Source organism: Cnephaeus nilssonii, assembly GCF_951640355.1.
Source record: "Cnephaeus nilssonii genome assembly, chromosome: 2".
NCBI lineage: Eukaryota > Metazoa > Chordata > Mammalia > Chiroptera > Vespertilionidae > Cnephaeus > Cnephaeus nilssonii.
Window position 1 is genome coordinate 27,549,492 of NC_137073.1, and position 19,797 is coordinate 27,569,288.

Here is a 19,797-nt window from a genome sequence, read left to right on the forward strand (position 1 = left end):
AAACCCAAGTTTTTCCAATCAACAGATTTAAAATTAACTCCAATCACACCACTTTACCTGAGATAGATTTGTCTTCATTTCTGAAAGCAAGTCAAAGCCATGTCTCACTGTCACAGCAGGCTGACCTGCCAACAATCCAACCCTCATGATGGAGAGTCGAATCCGAGTCAGCCAGTCTTGACAAGTCTGACGATTGGTATAGAAAAAAGTTCTAATGACCTGTAGAATAAAGAGAAAATAAGTTCAAATTATCTCACACACACATACAACAAATATACAAGTCTACTGTGAAGTTGGCTCTGCACACACCACCAGGTTTGACCACGAAACTGCTACAGAGCAACACTTCGCTCATTGAAACTAACCTTGGGAGGGGATGTTAGTGCATTAGCACATCCCTCATATGCATTATACATTAACTTTTCCAAATTTTCCAAATACTGCAGAAGAAGAACAAGTCTAAGCTGGTTGCTACTGTGGCCTTCATCATTGTCTGCAGTTGTCCACTGACTAACATCTTGATCAGGATTTAATGTGTGAGCTGCGAGACTTCTAATAATACCTAAAAGCAAAGACAACATTCCATATTTAAAGGAAATCTTTAAAAAGTGCAAAAGTACTTGGAGATAATTTCACAAATTCACATTTATCAAGTTTCCTCTGTATAGCCATAATTTAAAAACAAAACTCTCAATATAAAAGAATTTATTTTGGGGGGGAAAAGAATTTTCTCCACACAAATCCCTTAAAATTTTTTTAAAATATATTTTTCTTGATTTCAGAAAGGAAGGGAGAGGGAAAGAGAGATGGAAACATTAATCATGAGAATCATTGATTGGCTGCCTCCTGCACATCCCCAACTGGGGATTGAGCCTACCACCCGGGCATGTGCCCTTGACTGGAATCAAACCCGGGACTCTTCAGTCCACCGGCCAACGCCCTATCCACTGAGCCAAACCAGCCAGAGCAAATCCCTTAAATTTTTAAACAAAAATAGATAACCATGTTGTTGCCAACACAATTATTCAATGAGAGCTTATTCTAACAAACGTATCTAAAAAATAAACTTAAAAAAGGAAAAATATCATACTCTCAAATTTTTGTTTTAACAAAGACAAATTTCTTAATATAAGGCTTGAAAGTATTTACATCACAATGTCTGCAAAAGAACTAGTCGATTACCTTCAATTGTCTGGAAGGTATCTTGAGCTCTGCCCAGTGGGGTTCTCAACTTAGAAAGGACAGTGAACTGTGCTGCTTCCCAAATAGCCCACTGCCAAAGGACGGCATCTGTCTTTAGAAGATTGCGGGGAATTGTTGATTGGTCACGCTTATCCAGTCTCTGGCAGCTATAGAACAATCTTTCTAACCAATTGTCCTTCCTGGGAAAAGTAGTTTCATATTTAACAGACAATGACAACTTCATTTTAATAGTAATAAAAATTACAAGGGGAATGGGAGCAGGGAGCTACAATTTTTCCTACTCCAAAAAGGCAAAAACTGCAAGTTTGAGAAGCATTATACCCCCACCTCTCATTTTGAGGAGATCTGTTACAGACAAAACAGGATGGAGGTATGGTAGGGATGGATGATTAGGGTAAAAGGCTCAAAGACAATCTGGCTATCAGGCTAAAACATTAACTCCAACTAAGCATCTCCAGAATGTCTATTCCCCCAGACCCCTGCCCAAAGCATTGATGAAAAGTTTAGACCAGTTAACTGTCAACCACATTTCATCTCTCAATTTCAAAGGCCTTTTTTTTTTATCCAGATGCTAATTTTAAAGCAATGGTTCCTACTATAAACTAAAATAACCCATTTTATAATATCATTTTCTACACCACTCCTGACATTTTCTCCTCAAAAGTAGGCATAGGGCCAAGATATTCAAGTCTATGTTACTTTCCCCAGTTAAAGAGTCAAAGAAATATCTTACCCTGTTCTATGAGAGTTCCCATATAAAATAAAACTAATAACATCAGAGAAATCTTGCGGGTGGAATGTATTACTCGGTGCTTTACTCATGTGACTTCTCAATGCTAAAGAAATTTCTTGAATTTCGGTGTGATTGTTATTGCTGTAGACAGAAAATAAAGTCACTGTCATGCAAAATGTTTCAGTTAAAAGGTTAGTACATACTATAAATGGGCCATTTCCTTGCTAACTAAATTTGGAAGTAAAAAAATAAAATTGAGGCTTTAAAACACAGAATGTTATTACAACTCTGAAATTACTGGCTCTTAAACGTCCCAAATTAACTTAATCAAAACAATAACAATCGCAGTTTAGTTTTTCAAATAACTGAACTACTAAGAAACATTTTGGCACTACATGAATTACTCTACACTAATTATCGTGAGCTTATCTCTCTTCAATCACTGAGAAGCGCCATACAAGATGTGACATTAGTTCACTAATAGGTGATTTATCTTTTCCTAAACTATATTAGGCAATAAAAACAATGGAATGTCTTTGTCCCGACAAAACTGTTATACCTCAGGACAACATCTAAAGGAATTGACTTCAACAGCTTTCCAAATGCTTGTCGAATGCGAGTCCCACTGTGGACTAACTGAACACGGCAAACATCCACACACCTGTGAAAAAATGGAACAGATGATATAGGTGTGGCAATATTTCCAAGTTATTAGGGCTAGGGTCAAAAGATAGGATCTTTAGTCCATACCTCTGTAAAAGATCATCCGGCAAAGAAGAGGACAATGCGTGGAGACTGCTGCATGCTTGCAAACAGATATTCACATCTTCAACAAGAGCTATTAAAAATTAAAAGAGAGTTATTTTCAGCTTGCCAAAGGAATTTCTATGCCAGCATATCATAATTTTCTGACATTCAACAAACAGTGAGCGCCTACTATGGAGTAAGCTCTGCCTGTGCCTAGAATTCTCACTGGCACTAACATTTGGGAAAATGATACTTAAGAATGGCTAGTCTTTACCCAAATCTTTTTCTGAAGGAAATTTCAAAAGTTCATAAAGCATATAACATCACAAAAGTTTTAAAATGTGACAACCACTTAAACACCTAAAACTACTTATTTTTGACATATTAAGAATGAAGAAAAAACCAAAACAGATTTTCCATCGCTCATTAAAATGGGGATTATACATTTCAGGACGTGAAAGTACTTAAGTGACTATCTTTCTCCCATTACCAATGATCCCCTTTTACGTCTTAACAAAATTAGAAGCAGCACAGAAACTTACTGTTGGCTAAAAGGCCTTTGCAAAATTTATGGAAAGATGGAAGAGAGAATAAAGGTGCATATGTTTCAGACTTCTTCATTAAAACAGCCACTTCCAAAGCCCAAGTCATTAACAGTTTCCTGAAATACAAAATATACAGTGATTTTACATTACAAAAGATAAACTCAATGTTAAAAATCTCCTCTTCTTACATTAGTTTTCTTTTGGTTTTTAAAATATCTCAAGCAATAGTAAACAACTGAAACTTCAGAAATCCCTTTGTCAAAAATTGCATGCCGTTAAAAAAATCTATATAAATATATTTATCCATAAAACATTGGGAGTCATATAATTCTTTTGAAAAAGAATAAGAAATCCCAGATTAAATAATAACACCAAATTTTAAAGTGCTTCATAATGAAGAAGTTGCTATACCCCAACTCAAAAATCTTCATTCCTTACTCTCAAACCATGAAGTCAAATTAATAAAAAGTGCTCTAGCCGGTTTGGCTCAAGTGGATAAAGCGTCGGCCTGCAGACTGAAGGGTCCTGGGTTTGATTCCCGGTTAGGGCACATGCCCAGGTTGCAGGCTCAATCCCCAGTAAGGGGCATGCAGGAGGCAGCCCATCAATGATTCTCTGTCATCATTGATGTTTCTCTCTCTCTCTCCCTCTCCTTTCCTCTCTGAAAGTGATTTTAAAAATATATATTTTTTAAAAATTAGGAGGTTAACATAAAATATTACTCAGTTACCTTGTGTCCTGGTTAAGATTATCTTTCTTAAGCAATATTCCCAGGAGATTTAATATAATTGAGAAATGTTTTTTTGTAGCTGTAGTTACGGTACTAATCACGGCTCCATCAAACAAAGACGGGGATGACGAACTGAGACTACTAGATATAAAGTGATCGTGCCTGGAAGACAAAGTTCGGATCATCTTTAGTTAAATCAGCACATTTTTTTTTTAAACTGTACTTTAAAGGGTATACTAGCCCTTTAAATAAATATTTTTTCTTCTTAAGAAATATTTGTACATACAGTACCTGGTACAATGAGAATACAAAGTGTAAAGCACTGCATACTGAATGGCAGGGAAGTGAACAGCCAGGTCATCGTGCACAATCATCAGATTCTTACTCAGGAGTGCAAAGACAGTTGGAGACAGCGCCCACATCTGATGATGTACAGAACAAAGTAAGTGTTTGACTCCTCCAATATGTGTACCAAAGCAAATATGTCTATACATATTATAAAATTAAAATGACATTTAAATTTGGAAACAATTTAGTACACTGAACAAGAGGTTAGCAAACACCTTTTGTTAAGATAAGAGAGTAAATATCTTAAGACTCTGGGGGCCATATGACGCTTCTATTGCAATGTCCAATCCTTCAATTCTGCCAATTCAGTAAGAAGACACACATAGACAAAATAAATGAGTGGCTGTGTTTCAATAGAACTTTCTTTACAAAAACAGGTGTTTGGTGATAGTTGCATTCTGTGAATATACTACAATGCACTGACTTGTAATTTTAAATGGGAATTGTATGGTATGTAAATTATACTTCAATAAAGATTTTTTTACAGAGAGAAAACAATTGGCCCACGGGCTGTAGTTTACTGATCCTGGCCTAAACAAAGCCCTCTGTACCCTTTAGTGTAATACATTGGATTTCCTCAATTTTTCATATATTGCAAATAGCAAAATGCCCTATCCACTGAGAAAAAAACATACTGCCATCCTTAGCATTTTACATGCTAAAATGCTCCATTCCACCTGACTGCTCTATCCCCTTCTCCTTGTTCCCAGAGAGCAGGACATAAACCTCCTCAAATCTGTATACAATGTGAATTACACAACAATCAATTTTTCAAAGTGTAAAGAAAGGAAGAGTCTACTGCAGCCTTCCAACATAAGCTATAACTGGCAGTGAGGGAAGGAATAGCTATGGAGGGATAGAGATGAAGCAATCTGATCTAACAATATGAACAGCATGCAAGTATAAACATCCAAATCTTGATTTTTCCCCTCCATTCTCTTAGAAAGCATAATCTTAGTTACATGCAATTACTCTTTAAGGCCCGGTGCAAGAAATTCGTGCACAGGTGTGTGTGTGTGTGTGTGTGTATGTGTGTGTGTCCCTCAGCCCAGCCTGCACCCTCTTTAATCTGGGACATCCCTCTCACAATCCAGAACTGCTGGCTCCCAACCGCTCGCCTGACTACCTGCCTGATTGCCCCTAACCACTCCCCTGCCTAACTGCTCCCCTGCTGACCCAACTGCCCCCCCCCTGCTGGCCTGGTCGCCCCCAACTCCCTCCCCTGCTGGCCTGGTCACCCCTAACTGCCCTCCCCTGCTGGCCTGGTCACCCCTAACTGCCCTCCCTTGCCGGCCTGGTTGCCCCTAACTGCCCTCCCCTGCTGGCCTGGTCACGCCTAACTGCTCTCCCCTGCAGGCCTGGTGGCCCCCAACTGCCCTCCTCTGCTGGCCCAGTCACCCCTAACTGCCCTCCCCTGCTGGCCATCTTGTGACCACATGGGGGCGGCCATTTTGTGTTGGAGTGATGGTCAATTTGCATATTACCTCTTTATTATGTAGGATTATTATATAAGATAATGTTTTTTCAATCCTGCAAGGTCCACTAGGAAAAATATATAAACTGTAGCAATAATTACAAAGAAAAAACAGGGTCACTTCACACTGCTTAAAGGAAAAAAAACTGTTATTCTTTCTCCAAAGAAATCATATATGAATATTCTTAAAAAGTGGGCAGTCAAAAAATGAGGCCATAAGTAGGCACTGATTTTAGTAAAGAGAATGAGAAAAGTACTAAGGAAGGAAGGGGCTGCACACAAAAGAACTATATAAATTTTGAGCTGTGGAAAATGTTGATGACTTTTCTATAAGCATGTTAAAATAGGAGAAATTCATAAGAAAGGTTTTCTAAAAATTAAAACAAGTATTTTAGATATCTTATCAAGGAGTTGTCAAGGAAAGGAAGGAGAGAGAGCTTAACATAATGGCAAGAAAATATTCCTGTTAATTTAAATTATTCAGGCATGTCCTAAATATGGCCATTTATTCCATAGGGATTCTGTTGATGCACTGACATGACAGTAAATGAAATTCATAAATATGGAATGAGAAGAGAGTTCAATTTAAATAAAGTGATTACAAGTAGAGACTCACCCCAATTAGTGAATTTTTGGCATTTCCAATTGTAGTCAGGGCACTGAGGTCAAATATAACTACAAATTTTGCATTGTCTACATTGAATACATGATTCTTAAAAGCCTCATGCTTTATTTCAGAACAGGCATCAGGAAGTTGTAGACTATGTAGCAGGTTGTTTAGGGCACAAGTCATTTCTCCCAAAATTAATTTATAGGCAGTCTCCAAAACAGGAATATTCTTCAGGCTGAGCACTGCTTGATAAACAGCATGGGCTGCAGCAACAACCTAAAAAAGAGAATTCAGGAAAGTAACAATTCAATGGAAAACAAATCTTCTATAATTATATAGAAAATAAACTACTATGCCCACATGGTGATGAAGCAAATCAATTTAAGATTGATAAATTTACTGCATAGAACACTAAAGATCTTAATTTCAAAAAACCCAACCTTTTGGGGAACTACACACTTCAGTAGGTTTCTTTGTAATAAGTTTTTATTATGAAGAAAGGAAATTCTAAATTAAAACTGGCCATATGAAATTTCTTAAAAGGACATTTTTAAAAAAACAGCCAGTGTCAAAACACATATACAAACAGAGTTCATTAAGATTGGTTTCACTACATCTACTTAGAAAGTCTATAGTGGTTTAAATATGGAGTCAGTTGAGAAACTAATAATGAAGTTTTATGTATAATATACACAATAGTTCTCAATAAATTTAATAAAAACTAATGAAAATCTAAAAAGAATATCTTGCAATCATTCATCAAGGTATATAGTACTGTAATCTATAAATACGAAGTTAAAGCAATCATTATAACCACTATATTCTAAATCAAGTATTTATCATTTCATTTATATAGTCTATAAACAAGATTAACCAAACTCTTCAATGACCTAAATTAAAAAGAGTAATTATGAATTACTTACCTCTTTTTCTTTATGATAACGCAAAAACAGTAGTTTGGATGATGGTATAAACAGTTTTTCTACAAATGATGATGGTAGTTTTGTATTTATCTGTTCAACAATCTAAGTGAATTAAAAAAAAAAACGAGCTATCAAGTCACAAAATAACACTGAGGAACCTTAAATGCATACTGTTAAATGAAAGGAGCCAATCTGAAAAGGTTACATACTGTATGTTTCCAATTACAACACTCTGTAGAAGACAAAACCCTGGAGACAGTAACAATGTCAGTGGTTGTCGGGGTCTTAAGAGGAAGGAGGAAAAGAGGAGTAGGTGGAGCACATGGGATTTTTTAGAGCAGTGAAACTATTCTATATGATATTATAATGGTAAATATATGGCACTATACATTTGTCAATACCCACAGAATGTACAGAGAATGAACCCTAAAGTAAACTATAAAATTTAGTTAGTAAATTTTCTGTAAACCAAAAACTGCTCTGAAAAATAGTCCATTTATTAAAAAAAAAACACCACCAAAATACTATATCATATATTTACTAGAGGTCCAGTGCATGATTAAATCATGCACGTGTAGGGTCCCCTACACGCTTTTGCTTTCGATCACGGGGGAGCTGGGTGCCTGTCTGCTGGTGCCAAAGTGGACAGGCACCCAGCTCCCCCGCTTTTGATGGTCCGCGGCGGGACGTGAGCTCGCTGGCCCAATCGGCCACCCTGGCCAACCCGAGTCCCACCCCCCCCCGCCTCCTGGCCAATCGTGGGCATAGCAAAGGTACGGTCAATTTGCATATTTGTCTATTATTAGGTAGGATATCTATCTATGCTATACATATTTTAAATATAGTTTTTATTGATTTCAGAGAGAGAGGGAGAGATAGAAACATCTATGAGAGAATCACTGATCAGCTGCCTCCTGCACACCTGCTACTGGGGATTGAGCCCACAACCCGGGCATATGCCCTGACCGGGAATCAAACAATGACTTCCTGGTTCATAACTTAATGCTCAAGCACTGAGCAACACCGGCCAGACAATGCTATACATTAAAAAAATTTTTTTAAATTAATTTGAGAGAGAGGAAGGGAGAGAGGGAGAGATAAAGGAAGAGAGAGGGAGAAACATTGATGGGCTGCCTCCCGCACGCCCCCCTACTGGGGATCGAGGCCACAACCCAGGCCTATGACGTGACCATGAATCAAACCAGTGACCCTCTCGGTTCGTGGACCAATGCTCAACCAACTGAGCCATACCAGCCAAGGTTATATATTCTATACTTTAAATTTCAATTTAACATAAGACTTCTTTTTTACACCAACAAAGGGAAGTGCAGCTGTGGTAAACATGTTCAGCAGAGTATTATCTAGAATTTGCTTTTAAAATAATTCAATTGGGGATGGAGGGACAGCAAGGAGGAGGAGGGCAAGTCAAAGGCCTAGATGAAACTAGATGAGCCATGTGTTTTTAATGAAAGAAAATGAGTAGTATTAAGTATGTAGAAATTCATGATGCTATTAATAATAAAAAATTGAGGGGGAATATTTATGGTTAACAATTAAAACTATAAAAGTTTCATATGGGAAACAAAACATACCAAGGTCTTTCAAAAAAGCTATCAAATACCTTCTCATATACAGTATTTATCAAGATATTAGATAGTCTCATGTGAAGGATAATGTTTCATAAAAAAAAAAAAAAGGAATATATCTACACTGAGATGAGCCATCAAACACCAAAAGTAAATAGATACTAGGGGCAAAAGCAAACTAGGTTATATAAATAAGACTAATGTACTCAAAAAAGCCCCAAACAACCATATCAATTTAAATTTTAGGGCCTGAATACACCAACATATTAAAAAGCAACAAAAAAAGAATTCACATACCAATGTGAGTAAATTCAAGACTGAGATGATATAATCTGTGCCACAAGTCTGGCAATTCTCCAGTTGATCTAATCCATATGTAATGACCATGTCACAATGTATAGTCATGCTAGGATCCAAGCTGCCGAGCAAAACACCAACACACTCATTAGCAGCTGTCAACACAGCCTCAGAAAAAAACACTTGATTTGCAGCCGTCACACATCTCATTACTCTGTATAGAACCTGCAATGGGGAAAACAAGCAGCTTTTTAAAAAAATTCACATGCTTCCACAGAGCAAAAAAATATTTTCTATTTAATGCAGTTTCAACTGAAAATTAACTGCCTGCCTTGTCAGTAGTCTCTTAATAGTCTAGTTCTCAGAGACTGAATAATAATAAGGGTATCTTTAGTACAATACACAAAAATGATCTTGCCCAAAAAATTCTAAAGTACTACTGTGACAGGAAATGGAATTTGCCATCCTCTATTTCCATTCTACAGGCTTCCTATGCGCCCAACATCACTAAATGGTTGAAGTTCAGAATCTTTATAATCATGAAACACACCAGAACTTAGAACAGTAACGGTATTAACAGCATTGGAATAACCTGCCATGAGAATAACTTTTTGTAATTTAGCATCTGGGCTTTGGACAATCAATACCAATACATAAAACTCCTAGAGACCCTTTTAAAACTAAACATTTGAGTCACCTTTAGCTTATGAAAGTTCATGTATTAATGGTCTCTTTTGAAAGAAAAGTATTTTTATTTATAGCATATGATACCTACATGAGGATTATGAAAATCGTGTAGTTTCCAACCAAAACCCCCTATAGTTATCAATAGTAATGTACTAAATTTCTAATAAGATTAACTTTGGGGGGAAAAAAATATATTGACACAAAGAGATCTCTAAAATATTTCTATAATAGTCAACAACCACTACACATAAGTTTTTAAAACCTATGTATAGGTTAAAAAGGCCTAAAAGACCTTCATAAAATAGTATATTTAATATATAACTATCCTAGAATACTATTATATGCCTTTTGTTTTATACGAGTTAACATATTTCAACACTGAAGCAGTCATCAAACAACCTCTTTGAGATAGCTACAAAGAAACAAAGTTATTAAACCATTTTGATCAGGTTTAAACTATCAATATGCTGGTTTTAATTATCTTCAAGATCAGTCATTTCTGCTCAAATACACAATTAACTTACCAAGAATAACAAACATAATTAAGGTCCTATTTTATCTAGCAATATATTCAACAAAAGTAATGCTCATAAAAACTAGAGTTTTGTCCCAACAGTAAAATTTTAATTATTTACATTAATTTTTTTTTACTATATCACACAATTCTCCCTTCCTATTCAAGTAGAGTATAATGATGGGGTTTCATGTCTCATGTCTATTATGCTGACCCACCCACCAGACATTAATACAGTACAGCTGATATTGGGGGCTGCAGAAGTGTGGCAATCTTTTAATTACCTCAGATTTCTACACATTTTAAGTCCTTATATATTTACTAGAGGCCCAGTGCATGATTGAATCATGCATGTGTAGGGTCCCCTACACACTTTCGCTTTTCGCGGTGGAGCTGGGTGCCTGTCCGCTGGTGCACCAGGCCTTTCAGAAGCCTCCGGCTTGGCGGAGGCTTCTGAAAGGCCTGGTGCCAGAGCAGACAGGCACCCAGCTCCCCCACTTTTGATGGTCCACGGCCGCTGAGGGGGGCTGCCGTGGACACCTGGCTACCCTGCTGTTGAGAGGCGCAGCTGGGTGTCAGCGGCCGCGGATCTGGCCATTGAGAGGCGCAGGGGGCGGGAGTCCCGCCCCCTGCGCCTCTCAACAGCAGGGTAGCCCCCCTCAGTGGCAGCGGATCCGTGCCTCTCATTGGCCGGATAGGCCACCCCGAGTCCCGCCCCCCAGCCTCCCGCCGCCCAATCGTGGGCCTAGCAGAGTGATGGTAATTTACATGTTACTCTATTATTAGATAGGATATCCTTTGATGTCAGCCTATCAAGTTGTTTCATCCTGTCATGCTCACAGAAAATTATTTTTTGAGGCTTTCTCTATAGTGTGCTATTCTTAGTATGTTGAAAACTAAAAGGAGCCTCAATAATTTAAAAATAAAATAATACTTATTAAAAAAAGGAAAAAATTTAATATATGTTCAAAACCAAGAAAAAAGGATCAATGAAGGATCTCCTAACAGAAAAGTTCATGGACATTTTAAAATTCACAGTGGACTTTTTTTTCATGGGGGAAAAGGAGGAAGTAGGAGTAGGGTAGAATATAGTAGAATTCCCAACTTTCCTGGCTATTTAAGAAAGCAGCCAAATACATACATGCTAAACAAATAAAGGGTTAATAATAGAATACCAGGTAATCAGAAGCATTTACAATACAAAACAATTTTATTCTTGAATAATACTTAGAATTCCTAAAGATACTTACATCTGTTACATATGCCTCAGTAATTGGAGGGCCCCGAATTGGGCTGAAGCGTTCCCCAATGCTCCTCACCACAGTACTAAATACCCTGAGAAGAGCTGCCAGCTTTGGTAATGACACTGAAGGAGGAGGTATGTCTTCATCCACTGACTCCCCAGAGGCCACATGGCTGAGGTCCTAGGAGTTAATTCACAGCATTCTTATTTAAGTAAGACACTTCAAATAACTTTATAATAGATTTTTACAAATAAAGAGGTATTTTGGCCTATGAGAAAAGGAAACATGAATCTAGTTGTAAAAGTAGATTTTTATTTCTAATTAAATAAGCCAATATTAACCTCAGTAGATTAAGGAAATAACCTCTGTACCAATTCAGATAGGTATTGAGAAAAAATGAATTGTAGTACATATACTATAGTTTTATCTTGGTATAAATGAAGCCAGAAACTGTTGCCATTTCTAAATTGTTTTTTGGTAAAATCTCATTCCAAGTATTCGAAATACTCAACTAAATAATAAGTACTCCACACCAAAATTATGCACACACACGAGAGAGAGAGAGAGAGAGAGAGAGAGAGAGAGAGAGAGAAGCGGGGGGAGAGAGGAGGAAGAGGCGGAGGAGGAGAGGTAAAAAGTGTAAGATCTGGTTCCCAGATTTATAATCTAGTTGCAGAAGTAAGATATACTCAAAAAGATCAACCAAAGGACTTGTATGCATGCATATAAGCACAACAAATGGACACAAGACATTGGGGGGTGGGATGAGGGCATGTGACAGGGGGTAGAGGAGGTTGGGGGAAGGTCAATGGGGTGAAAAAAGGAGATATATGTACTACTACATGTAATACTTTAAACAATAAAAAAAAATAATTAAAAAAATTTTTTAAATCCTCAAAAAAAAAAAAAGATATACTCAAAAGGAAAAGATTAGTAAAAAATGGGATAGTAGAACCAATATATCACTACTGATAATTATACAACCACATAATGAAAGAGAATTAGATTTTATGGCTATCAAAGGGAAGAGTCTCTACAAACTAGAATAAGTGGCTTCAGAGAGGCAGATCAGCTTGAAAAGTGGGAGAGGAACAAAGACATTTGAGGTATGAGGGGCAAAGAAACATGTGGAAACAAAATATTCCCTAGCTTTTTTCTGAAAGGGGGCAAGTAGACTGGTGCCATTAAAAGTAGTGAATTCTTTTCTGGCCAGCGTGACTCAGTGGTTGAGTGTCAACGTATGAACCAGGAGGTCTCGGTTTAATTCCTGGTCAGGGCATAAGCCTGGGTTTCGGGCTTGACCCCCAGTGTAGGGCTTGCAGGAGGCAGCCAGCAATGATTCTCCCTCATCATTGATGTTTCTATCTCTCGCTCCCTCTCCCCTCATCTCTGAAATCAATTAAAAAATATTTTTAAAAAATGTAGTAAATTCTTATTGGCTAGAAGTAGCCAAGGTATAACAAAAATATGAAGCTAAATCTTAATGGAAGCCTTGAACACCAAACAAGAATTATTGTAGATCTGAGTAGGGAAGAAAACCAGAAAGATTCAAACAGATAACGGCAGATTTAAGCCATAGCAGTATGGCCAGGAAAGCCAAGAACCAGTAACAGAGACTTCAGCAGCACTCTTAAAGCTGCTACATGCACTTGGACAGCTGCAACAGTTTGTGGAAACCAAGTCTTGTCCTCCAAAGTATGATCTATATGATCTCCAATCATGTAAGAGGAAAGTCTTTAGGGGTTTTTATACTTTTTAACAATTCACCTCACTTTTTTTTTTTTTTTTAAATCCTCACCAGAAGATATGTCTTTACTGATTTTAGAGGAGAGAGAAAAAGAAACATCAATCGGTTTCTCAAACACACCCCCACCAGAGAAGAAACCGCAACCCGGGTACTTGCTCAACTGGGAATCAAACTGGCGACCCTTCAGTGCACAGGACAACGCTCCAATCAAATGAACCACACCAGCCAGGCCTCACCTCACTTTTTAAGTCTCTTTTAGTTAACAAAAAATCAGAAAGAGTGAACTACAGAAAATATCTTCAGAAAGCTACCAGCATTATTTCAAGCTTTGCAAAATTAGGCCTACAATTTTTCTTTCAGTCTTTTCAGTAATTCTGCTGGTAACTTAAAAATTCATCTAAGAAAAATAAAATATTGGCAATGGTTCTATAATTCCTGTTCAAATGTCAGATGGTCTGACTTATTTTAAAATATAGCACTTTAAGACACTGGTTAATGCTTTGTTTTGTTTTTAACCAAAATTTTAGAAAATAATTTTCTCTATACTCACCTCAGCATATGCCTCCATATCCTCTAGAAACTGACCAAGAAGAGTAGTAGAAAAAGCAAGATCAGCTACCCAAAATGGCTCCAGACTCTGCAACCACCCTGGGAATCATATAAGAAAGTTGAAAAATAAAAATCCAAATAAAAAATATATTTGAGAGCCTTATTTTAAAAGACATCTGGTTTTCAACTTGCCAACTCTTAAAATATGACCTGTATCACAAAACCAGGACTACTATTAAGCATGCTAAGCATGATTAACCAACATCTTTTAAATGCTGCAAAGATTAATGTTCTCCAGAATGTGTATCTCATGTCCTTATTTTTCAGCAGACTTAATAACCATATTGTCACTATACACATGGCTTAGACGAAAATGCCACAACTTACCAACCACCAGCCTGGTTATTTATTCTAGGGCTACAGCTAGCCACCAAAGGTATCCACTGATTTCCCCAGAGTAAATGACACAGAACCAGATTCACCTGCATACAGTATTTTCAGAAGTTTACTGCACCAAATAAGCTAAGAGAAACTGTAGCACTTAGAACGGGCTGAAGTGTCTAAGTGAGTCCTGCTAGTCATTCATTTAAACTTAAAAAAATTTTTTTCTCTATCATTTATGACAATTTTCTAAATCCAATTGTTTGTGTGTGTTTTAATTAAAAAAAAACAAAAAAACACAAGACACAAATATCTAGGACCTTCCATTCTATATTTCAGGATATGACAACTATTATATCCCCTCCTACCAGCACATGCCACAAAGGACTTGGTTAAGTCCTTTCAATTTCTTACTGGAGCATTATAATCTGTACTTGGACTCTCCCTATCTACTACAAAGTACACAATTTCCCTTTGAAAGCTAAATTTAGCTAACAAGTAATGTTCATTTATAATAGCCGAACTGTATCTGTGAAACAATTAATAGCTGGTCTTTGAGGGATCAGTGCTCCTTCCCAAAATAGTTACATAACTGTTATATGCTGCACCACTTACCAGACACCTGCTGTGTGAGCGAAGGTTTCTGAGTATGATCTATATGCCATCCAACTAATATATCAACCGTATCCTGGATGGAAACAGAGAAGGGAACCAAGCAATTTAAATTTAAGGTCTTACTACTATTCCACTTTTGGATGATTTCAGAGTAAGTGACCCTAGAAAGGACTACCTACTTTACATTGAAAGCGAAAAAGGGAGTGTCAGAAAATAGTGTTTTTTATAAAAACATTAATGCTGCACCATTCAATCCTGGATCCTTGAACACCACTTAATTATACTCAAAGGATCAGAAGCTTTGTTTTCTACTTGAGTTCCCAGATCCTTATACATGCAATCAATCTCTCGCTCTATCATCAGAAAAGAGGGGGTTGGGGTACTCACCCTAAAGTTAGTGCTGAAAATATGAGGGTAGCATCGAGCTACCAAAAGAATGCACTTAACACATTTGCAAAGTAATTCTGGTGTATCCACATTTTCAAGAATGGACTGCAGGCTGGTCATTACAAGCTAAAAAATAAAAATTGCAAACCATGAACATTCAACAAAACAGGAAGAAAACAAGCAAATTAGGTTCATTATTTAATAGTGACTGTATCCAAATCTGACTATAATACCAAAGAAAAGAAATTCTATAGTTTTAGCTCAAAAAAAGTTGAAAACATTTCATTCCACTAAGGTATCAGGCTGGAAACAAATGCTGTTTTCTCCTCTTTGATGTCTGTTAAAATTATTTCTAAGTAACATCTACATTATTCCTAAGTGCTCTCTTTAATGCATTGATGTGATTAAATTTCAAGTACAAAAACTAATATGTGCTTAGGAACATTTAAAAAATACCACAATTACTTTCTAATTAAAAAATGGAGTTTATGCTTGAAAATATTAATACATGCTTCAAACTGGAATGACTTAAGAGATTAACATGGCCCCAACTCTTGAGTGACTTATAGGCTATTACCACTCCATATTTCTTTTAAATAAATATATGGCATACCACTCATAGAATATTTTGCAGCTATTTAAAGCCACTTTTCCCCCAAAAAAATGAAAGCTTGTCTTTATAAAAGAATGTTATAAATGTAGAAATGCTAGAATTAGAAAACATTTTTCAACAGCCAATGTTATATAAACTATAGACAGAATATGAATGGATGCTAAAAATCATTGAAATATTACAATGTTGTGCCCAGATTAATCACTAAATACAAAGGGGGAAAAAAAACAACCTTCACAATGGAAAGACCTAGTAGTCATCACCTCAACCAGGTAATCAAACTCTTCATCTCAGAGAAGACAACCTGAACTTATGTGCCTACTGGTGTGATGCAATAGTAAGTATAAACTTTCTATGAAGTATTAGTGACCAAAATGTCTAAACTAAATCTAATCAGAAAGAAATAATCAGATAAGCCCAGAAAGTAGATCATTCTATAAAATAAGGGAGACAAAAAGGTACAGAGAACTTTCTGAGAAAGATTAAAGAGGTACAAACTGAACACAATGCCTGACTCTTATGTCGGGTAAGACACAAGATATAAAAGACATCTTAGAGGTAACTGTAGAAATCTGAATATAGGTTGTATTATGTAATAAAATTATCATTTTGTTATATAAGAGAATAGCCTTATTCTTAGGAGATACATGTCAAAGCATTATGGGGTAAATTGTCAAGATAGGTGTAATTTATTTTCCAATGATTCAGCAAAAAGTATATGTGTATGTATAAAAATAAAATAACTGTGGCAAAATGTTAATAAGTGACAAATCTAGGTAAAGGATGCATGGTGTTCACTATACTGAAGTTCCTGTGGATTTTAAGTTTCAAAATAAATTTTTGGGGGAAAGTTCATAATATAAAAACTATATACGATAGCCTGGCCAGCGTAGCTCAGTGGCTGAGTGTGGACCTATGAACCAGGAGGTTACAGTTCGATTCCCAGTCAGGGCCCATGCCCAAGTTGCGGGCTTGATCCCCATTGGGGGGCGTGCAGGAGGCAACAGATCCATAATTTTCTCTCATCATTGATGTTTCTATCTCTCTCTCTCCCATCTCCCTATCTCTCTGAAATCAATAATAAACAAACAAACAAACAAATAAATAAATAACTATACAGGATAAGCCCTTTTGGTGTTATGCTGTTAGTTACAGATAATTTTCGAATCTTTTCCAAAAAAATTTTTCATGATCTCCAGAATCAAGAAAAAAAAATGCATCCTTTAAAAAGGCAGAATAGAATTAAGTAGGGCTGATATCAATTTATACAATTATTTTATATTACTTGGAATAAGAATATTTGACATATTATCAAACCTAAAAAAGCCTAGTATGACTTGTGATGTTCAGTTTCTGTCTCCCTCAAAAAATAAGAAGCCCCTCCTATTCCATGAAGTTCCTATTTTAAAACCTGCAAATAATTCTAGTACTAAACAAATTCAAAGGAAAGCTTCTAAAAAGCAGAGGGGCGGGGGGTAGGAAACCTAACTTATTTTAAGGCTATCTTTAATGTGTGTCCTTTACTCAAATTCAAAAAGAGGAATTTTACTTATATCACATTTACTATCAGTAGATAGCTCTATTCTAAGTTTCCTTTTTTCAAGCTCCCCTCCGCAGGACATGTATTAAAGACAATTTTCTTTCCAAGCACTGAAACACGCCCGCCCCCCAATCTTACCTGCATTACAGATGAAAAGGCTTTCTTTTCTCCTACAGTCTCTAGTGCTTTGTAGGTGGCACATAAGTAGAGGAGTTTAACTTCATCTTTTGCAGATGAACTAAATTTGCTAAAAATCCATTTGAAGATCTTCTCAGCCTCATAGCTCAGAGAAGCACAAAGAAGGCCAAGACAGCAAGCTCCTTCTTGTCTCAATTCCTGAAGCAATTTGCTACTGTTTATTTTAATGCAAACAAAACAAAATACACAAAAAGCTTAAGCTTTCAAGGATGACAAGAATGACACATCTTACAAAAGAATGTCTTAAAATGATTTCTTTTTAAATTCTATTCAAACTACATAAAAGGTTGAGATTTTACTCACTTTAAATATTCTCTATTCTCTCTATCCTGCAGTACTCAAAAGCACCTTAATTAGACACTGGGCTTTCTTTTACAGATTCAATTACTTACAAACAGTAAGGCAAGACCAAAAAATGCTAAAATTCATGCTTTCAATTCCATCTCAAGCTTCATTAAATGATTCATAGAAAAAGGCAGTAACAAATAATTAGATAAAAAACACTATAAGTATATATACTACATAATGTTCAATATGTAAGGGCTATAAAAATAGGAAACTTATATGTTAAATATAATAAACTTAAAAGAATAACAACACTCATCCTATATAATAAAAGCCTAATATGCTAAGTGTCTAGTCATCTGGTCGGCCGTTCAACCAATCAAAGCATAATATGCTAATGGTATGCTAAGGCCACTCAACCACTTGCTATGACGTGCACTGACCACCAGGGGGCAGATGCTCCAACCAGTAGGTTAGCTTGCTGCTGGCGTCCAGCCGTGGAGCCCTCCCATAGTCCCTCCCCGACTGGCCAACTTCCCATGTTCCTCCCTGGCCCAATCATGCAATGGTGGGGTCCCACGGCCTAGCATGCACCCTCTCGCAATCGGGACCCCTTGGGGGTGTTGGAGAGCTGGTTTCAGCCCGATCCCCACAGGCCAGGCCGAGGGACCCCACTAGTGCACGAATTCATGCACCGGGCCTCTAGTTTAAGTATAATAGGTAACTGTATAAAATAAAACCACCATAAAACAGTAAGGTTCATGACCTGCTGAGATAAATTTTGGGTGCTTTCCAACACTACAATTCTTTGGAAGCCACCATACAAATAAATGACTGCATACCTTTGGAGAACCCCAGTAGCCCCATAGACTAGGTTTGAACTGCCTAAAAAAGGAAGATCCATTTCACCTTTACTCTCTAAGCAATTTCAAAATTCTCTAGTTTACAAACATTAATTGCATTCATTCATTCATTCATTCATGCTTGCATTAAGAGTTTATGTCACCCTATATGTCAATCCTCAATTATTCAGTTACGTTAACAAATTTTAAAAAATTATATTCTCTTTCAAGGATTCCATTTGTAGTCAATGGTTATTAACATATACTTTAACACAGATAAAGATGACAAGAGAACCCAATGAAACATTAAATAGATGTTCATAAATGAAACCAATGGGTTTATCTTGCTTATTTTTTAATAATTTCAAAAAATATACATTTTTAATTTAACCATTATGTTACTTACCTTTCATTAAGCACATCATGTACAGCAGTCAAGATATTATCCAATTGTTTAACTAGTACCTTAAAAAAAACACATATTTATAAAAACTTCAAATTCCTATACTTTTAAGAATAACATTGTATACTTTTTCTTGTGTCCCCTTCCAAATTATAACTGGATAACAGCTCACAGTCCCCAATTAGCATATATCAGGAATGTTGTAAATTTCCTTTCAGACTATGAAAAAAATTTATCCATATAAAACAGAGCTGCCCTAACCGGTTTGGCTCAGTGGATAGAGCGTTGGCCTGTGGACTCAAGGGTCCCAGGTTTGATTCTGGTCAAGGGCATGTACCTTGGTTGCGGGCACATACCCAGTGGGGAGTGTGCAGGAGGCAGCTGATCAATGTTTCTCTCTCATCAATGTTTCTAATTCTCTATCCCTCTCCCTTCCTCTCTGTAAAAAATCAATAAAATATATTTTTTTTAAAAAACAAAACAAAACAAAACAGAGCCATGATCATCAATGGGGGTAAAAAAAAACTCAAAAGGTTTAATTTACTCTGAAATGGATTTTTTGAAAAAATGAATTGATGGGGATAGATGAGTATATA

At 36.6% G+C, this 19,797-nt stretch overlaps 1 protein-coding gene across 3 annotated transcripts in view; it reads right to left on the reverse strand.

Annotated features, from left to right (window-relative positions):
- The window catches only part of SMG1 (SMG1 nonsense mediated mRNA decay associated PI3K related kinase), a 112,422-nt gene that overhangs the window by 53,524 nt on the left and 39,101 nt on the right, over positions 1-19,797 (reverse strand). For 2 of the 3 annotated variants that reach the window (XM_079794605.1, XM_079794606.1), the window contains 18 exons: positions 19,205-19,263; positions 17,612-17,825; positions 15,321-15,446; positions 14,934-15,006; positions 13,939-14,036; positions 11,648-11,821; positions 9,197-9,421; positions 7,314-7,415; positions 6,397-6,666; positions 4,250-4,380; positions 3,959-4,120; positions 3,226-3,344; positions 2,687-2,774; positions 2,496-2,597; positions 1,937-2,077; positions 1,183-1,382; positions 366-562; positions 58-219 (listed from right to left, as the gene is read on the reverse strand). In XM_079794605.1, the coding sequence (XP_079650731.1) occupies positions 58-219; positions 366-562; positions 1,183-1,382; positions 1,937-2,077; positions 2,496-2,597; positions 2,687-2,774; positions 3,226-3,344; positions 3,959-4,120; positions 4,250-4,380; positions 6,397-6,666; positions 7,314-7,415; positions 9,197-9,421; positions 11,648-11,821; positions 13,939-14,036; positions 14,934-15,006; positions 15,321-15,446; positions 17,612-17,825; positions 19,205-19,263 (2,643 nt within the window). Of the gene's footprint in view, positions 1-57; positions 220-365; positions 563-1,182; positions 1,383-1,936; positions 2,078-2,495; positions 2,598-2,686; positions 2,775-3,225; positions 3,345-3,958; positions 4,121-4,249; positions 4,381-6,396; positions 6,667-7,313; positions 7,416-9,196; positions 9,422-11,647; positions 11,822-13,938; positions 14,037-14,933; positions 15,007-15,320; positions 15,447-17,611; positions 17,826-19,204; positions 19,264-19,797 lie in introns of those variants that run through there. The other variant, XM_079794607.1, reaches the window with a different exon arrangement.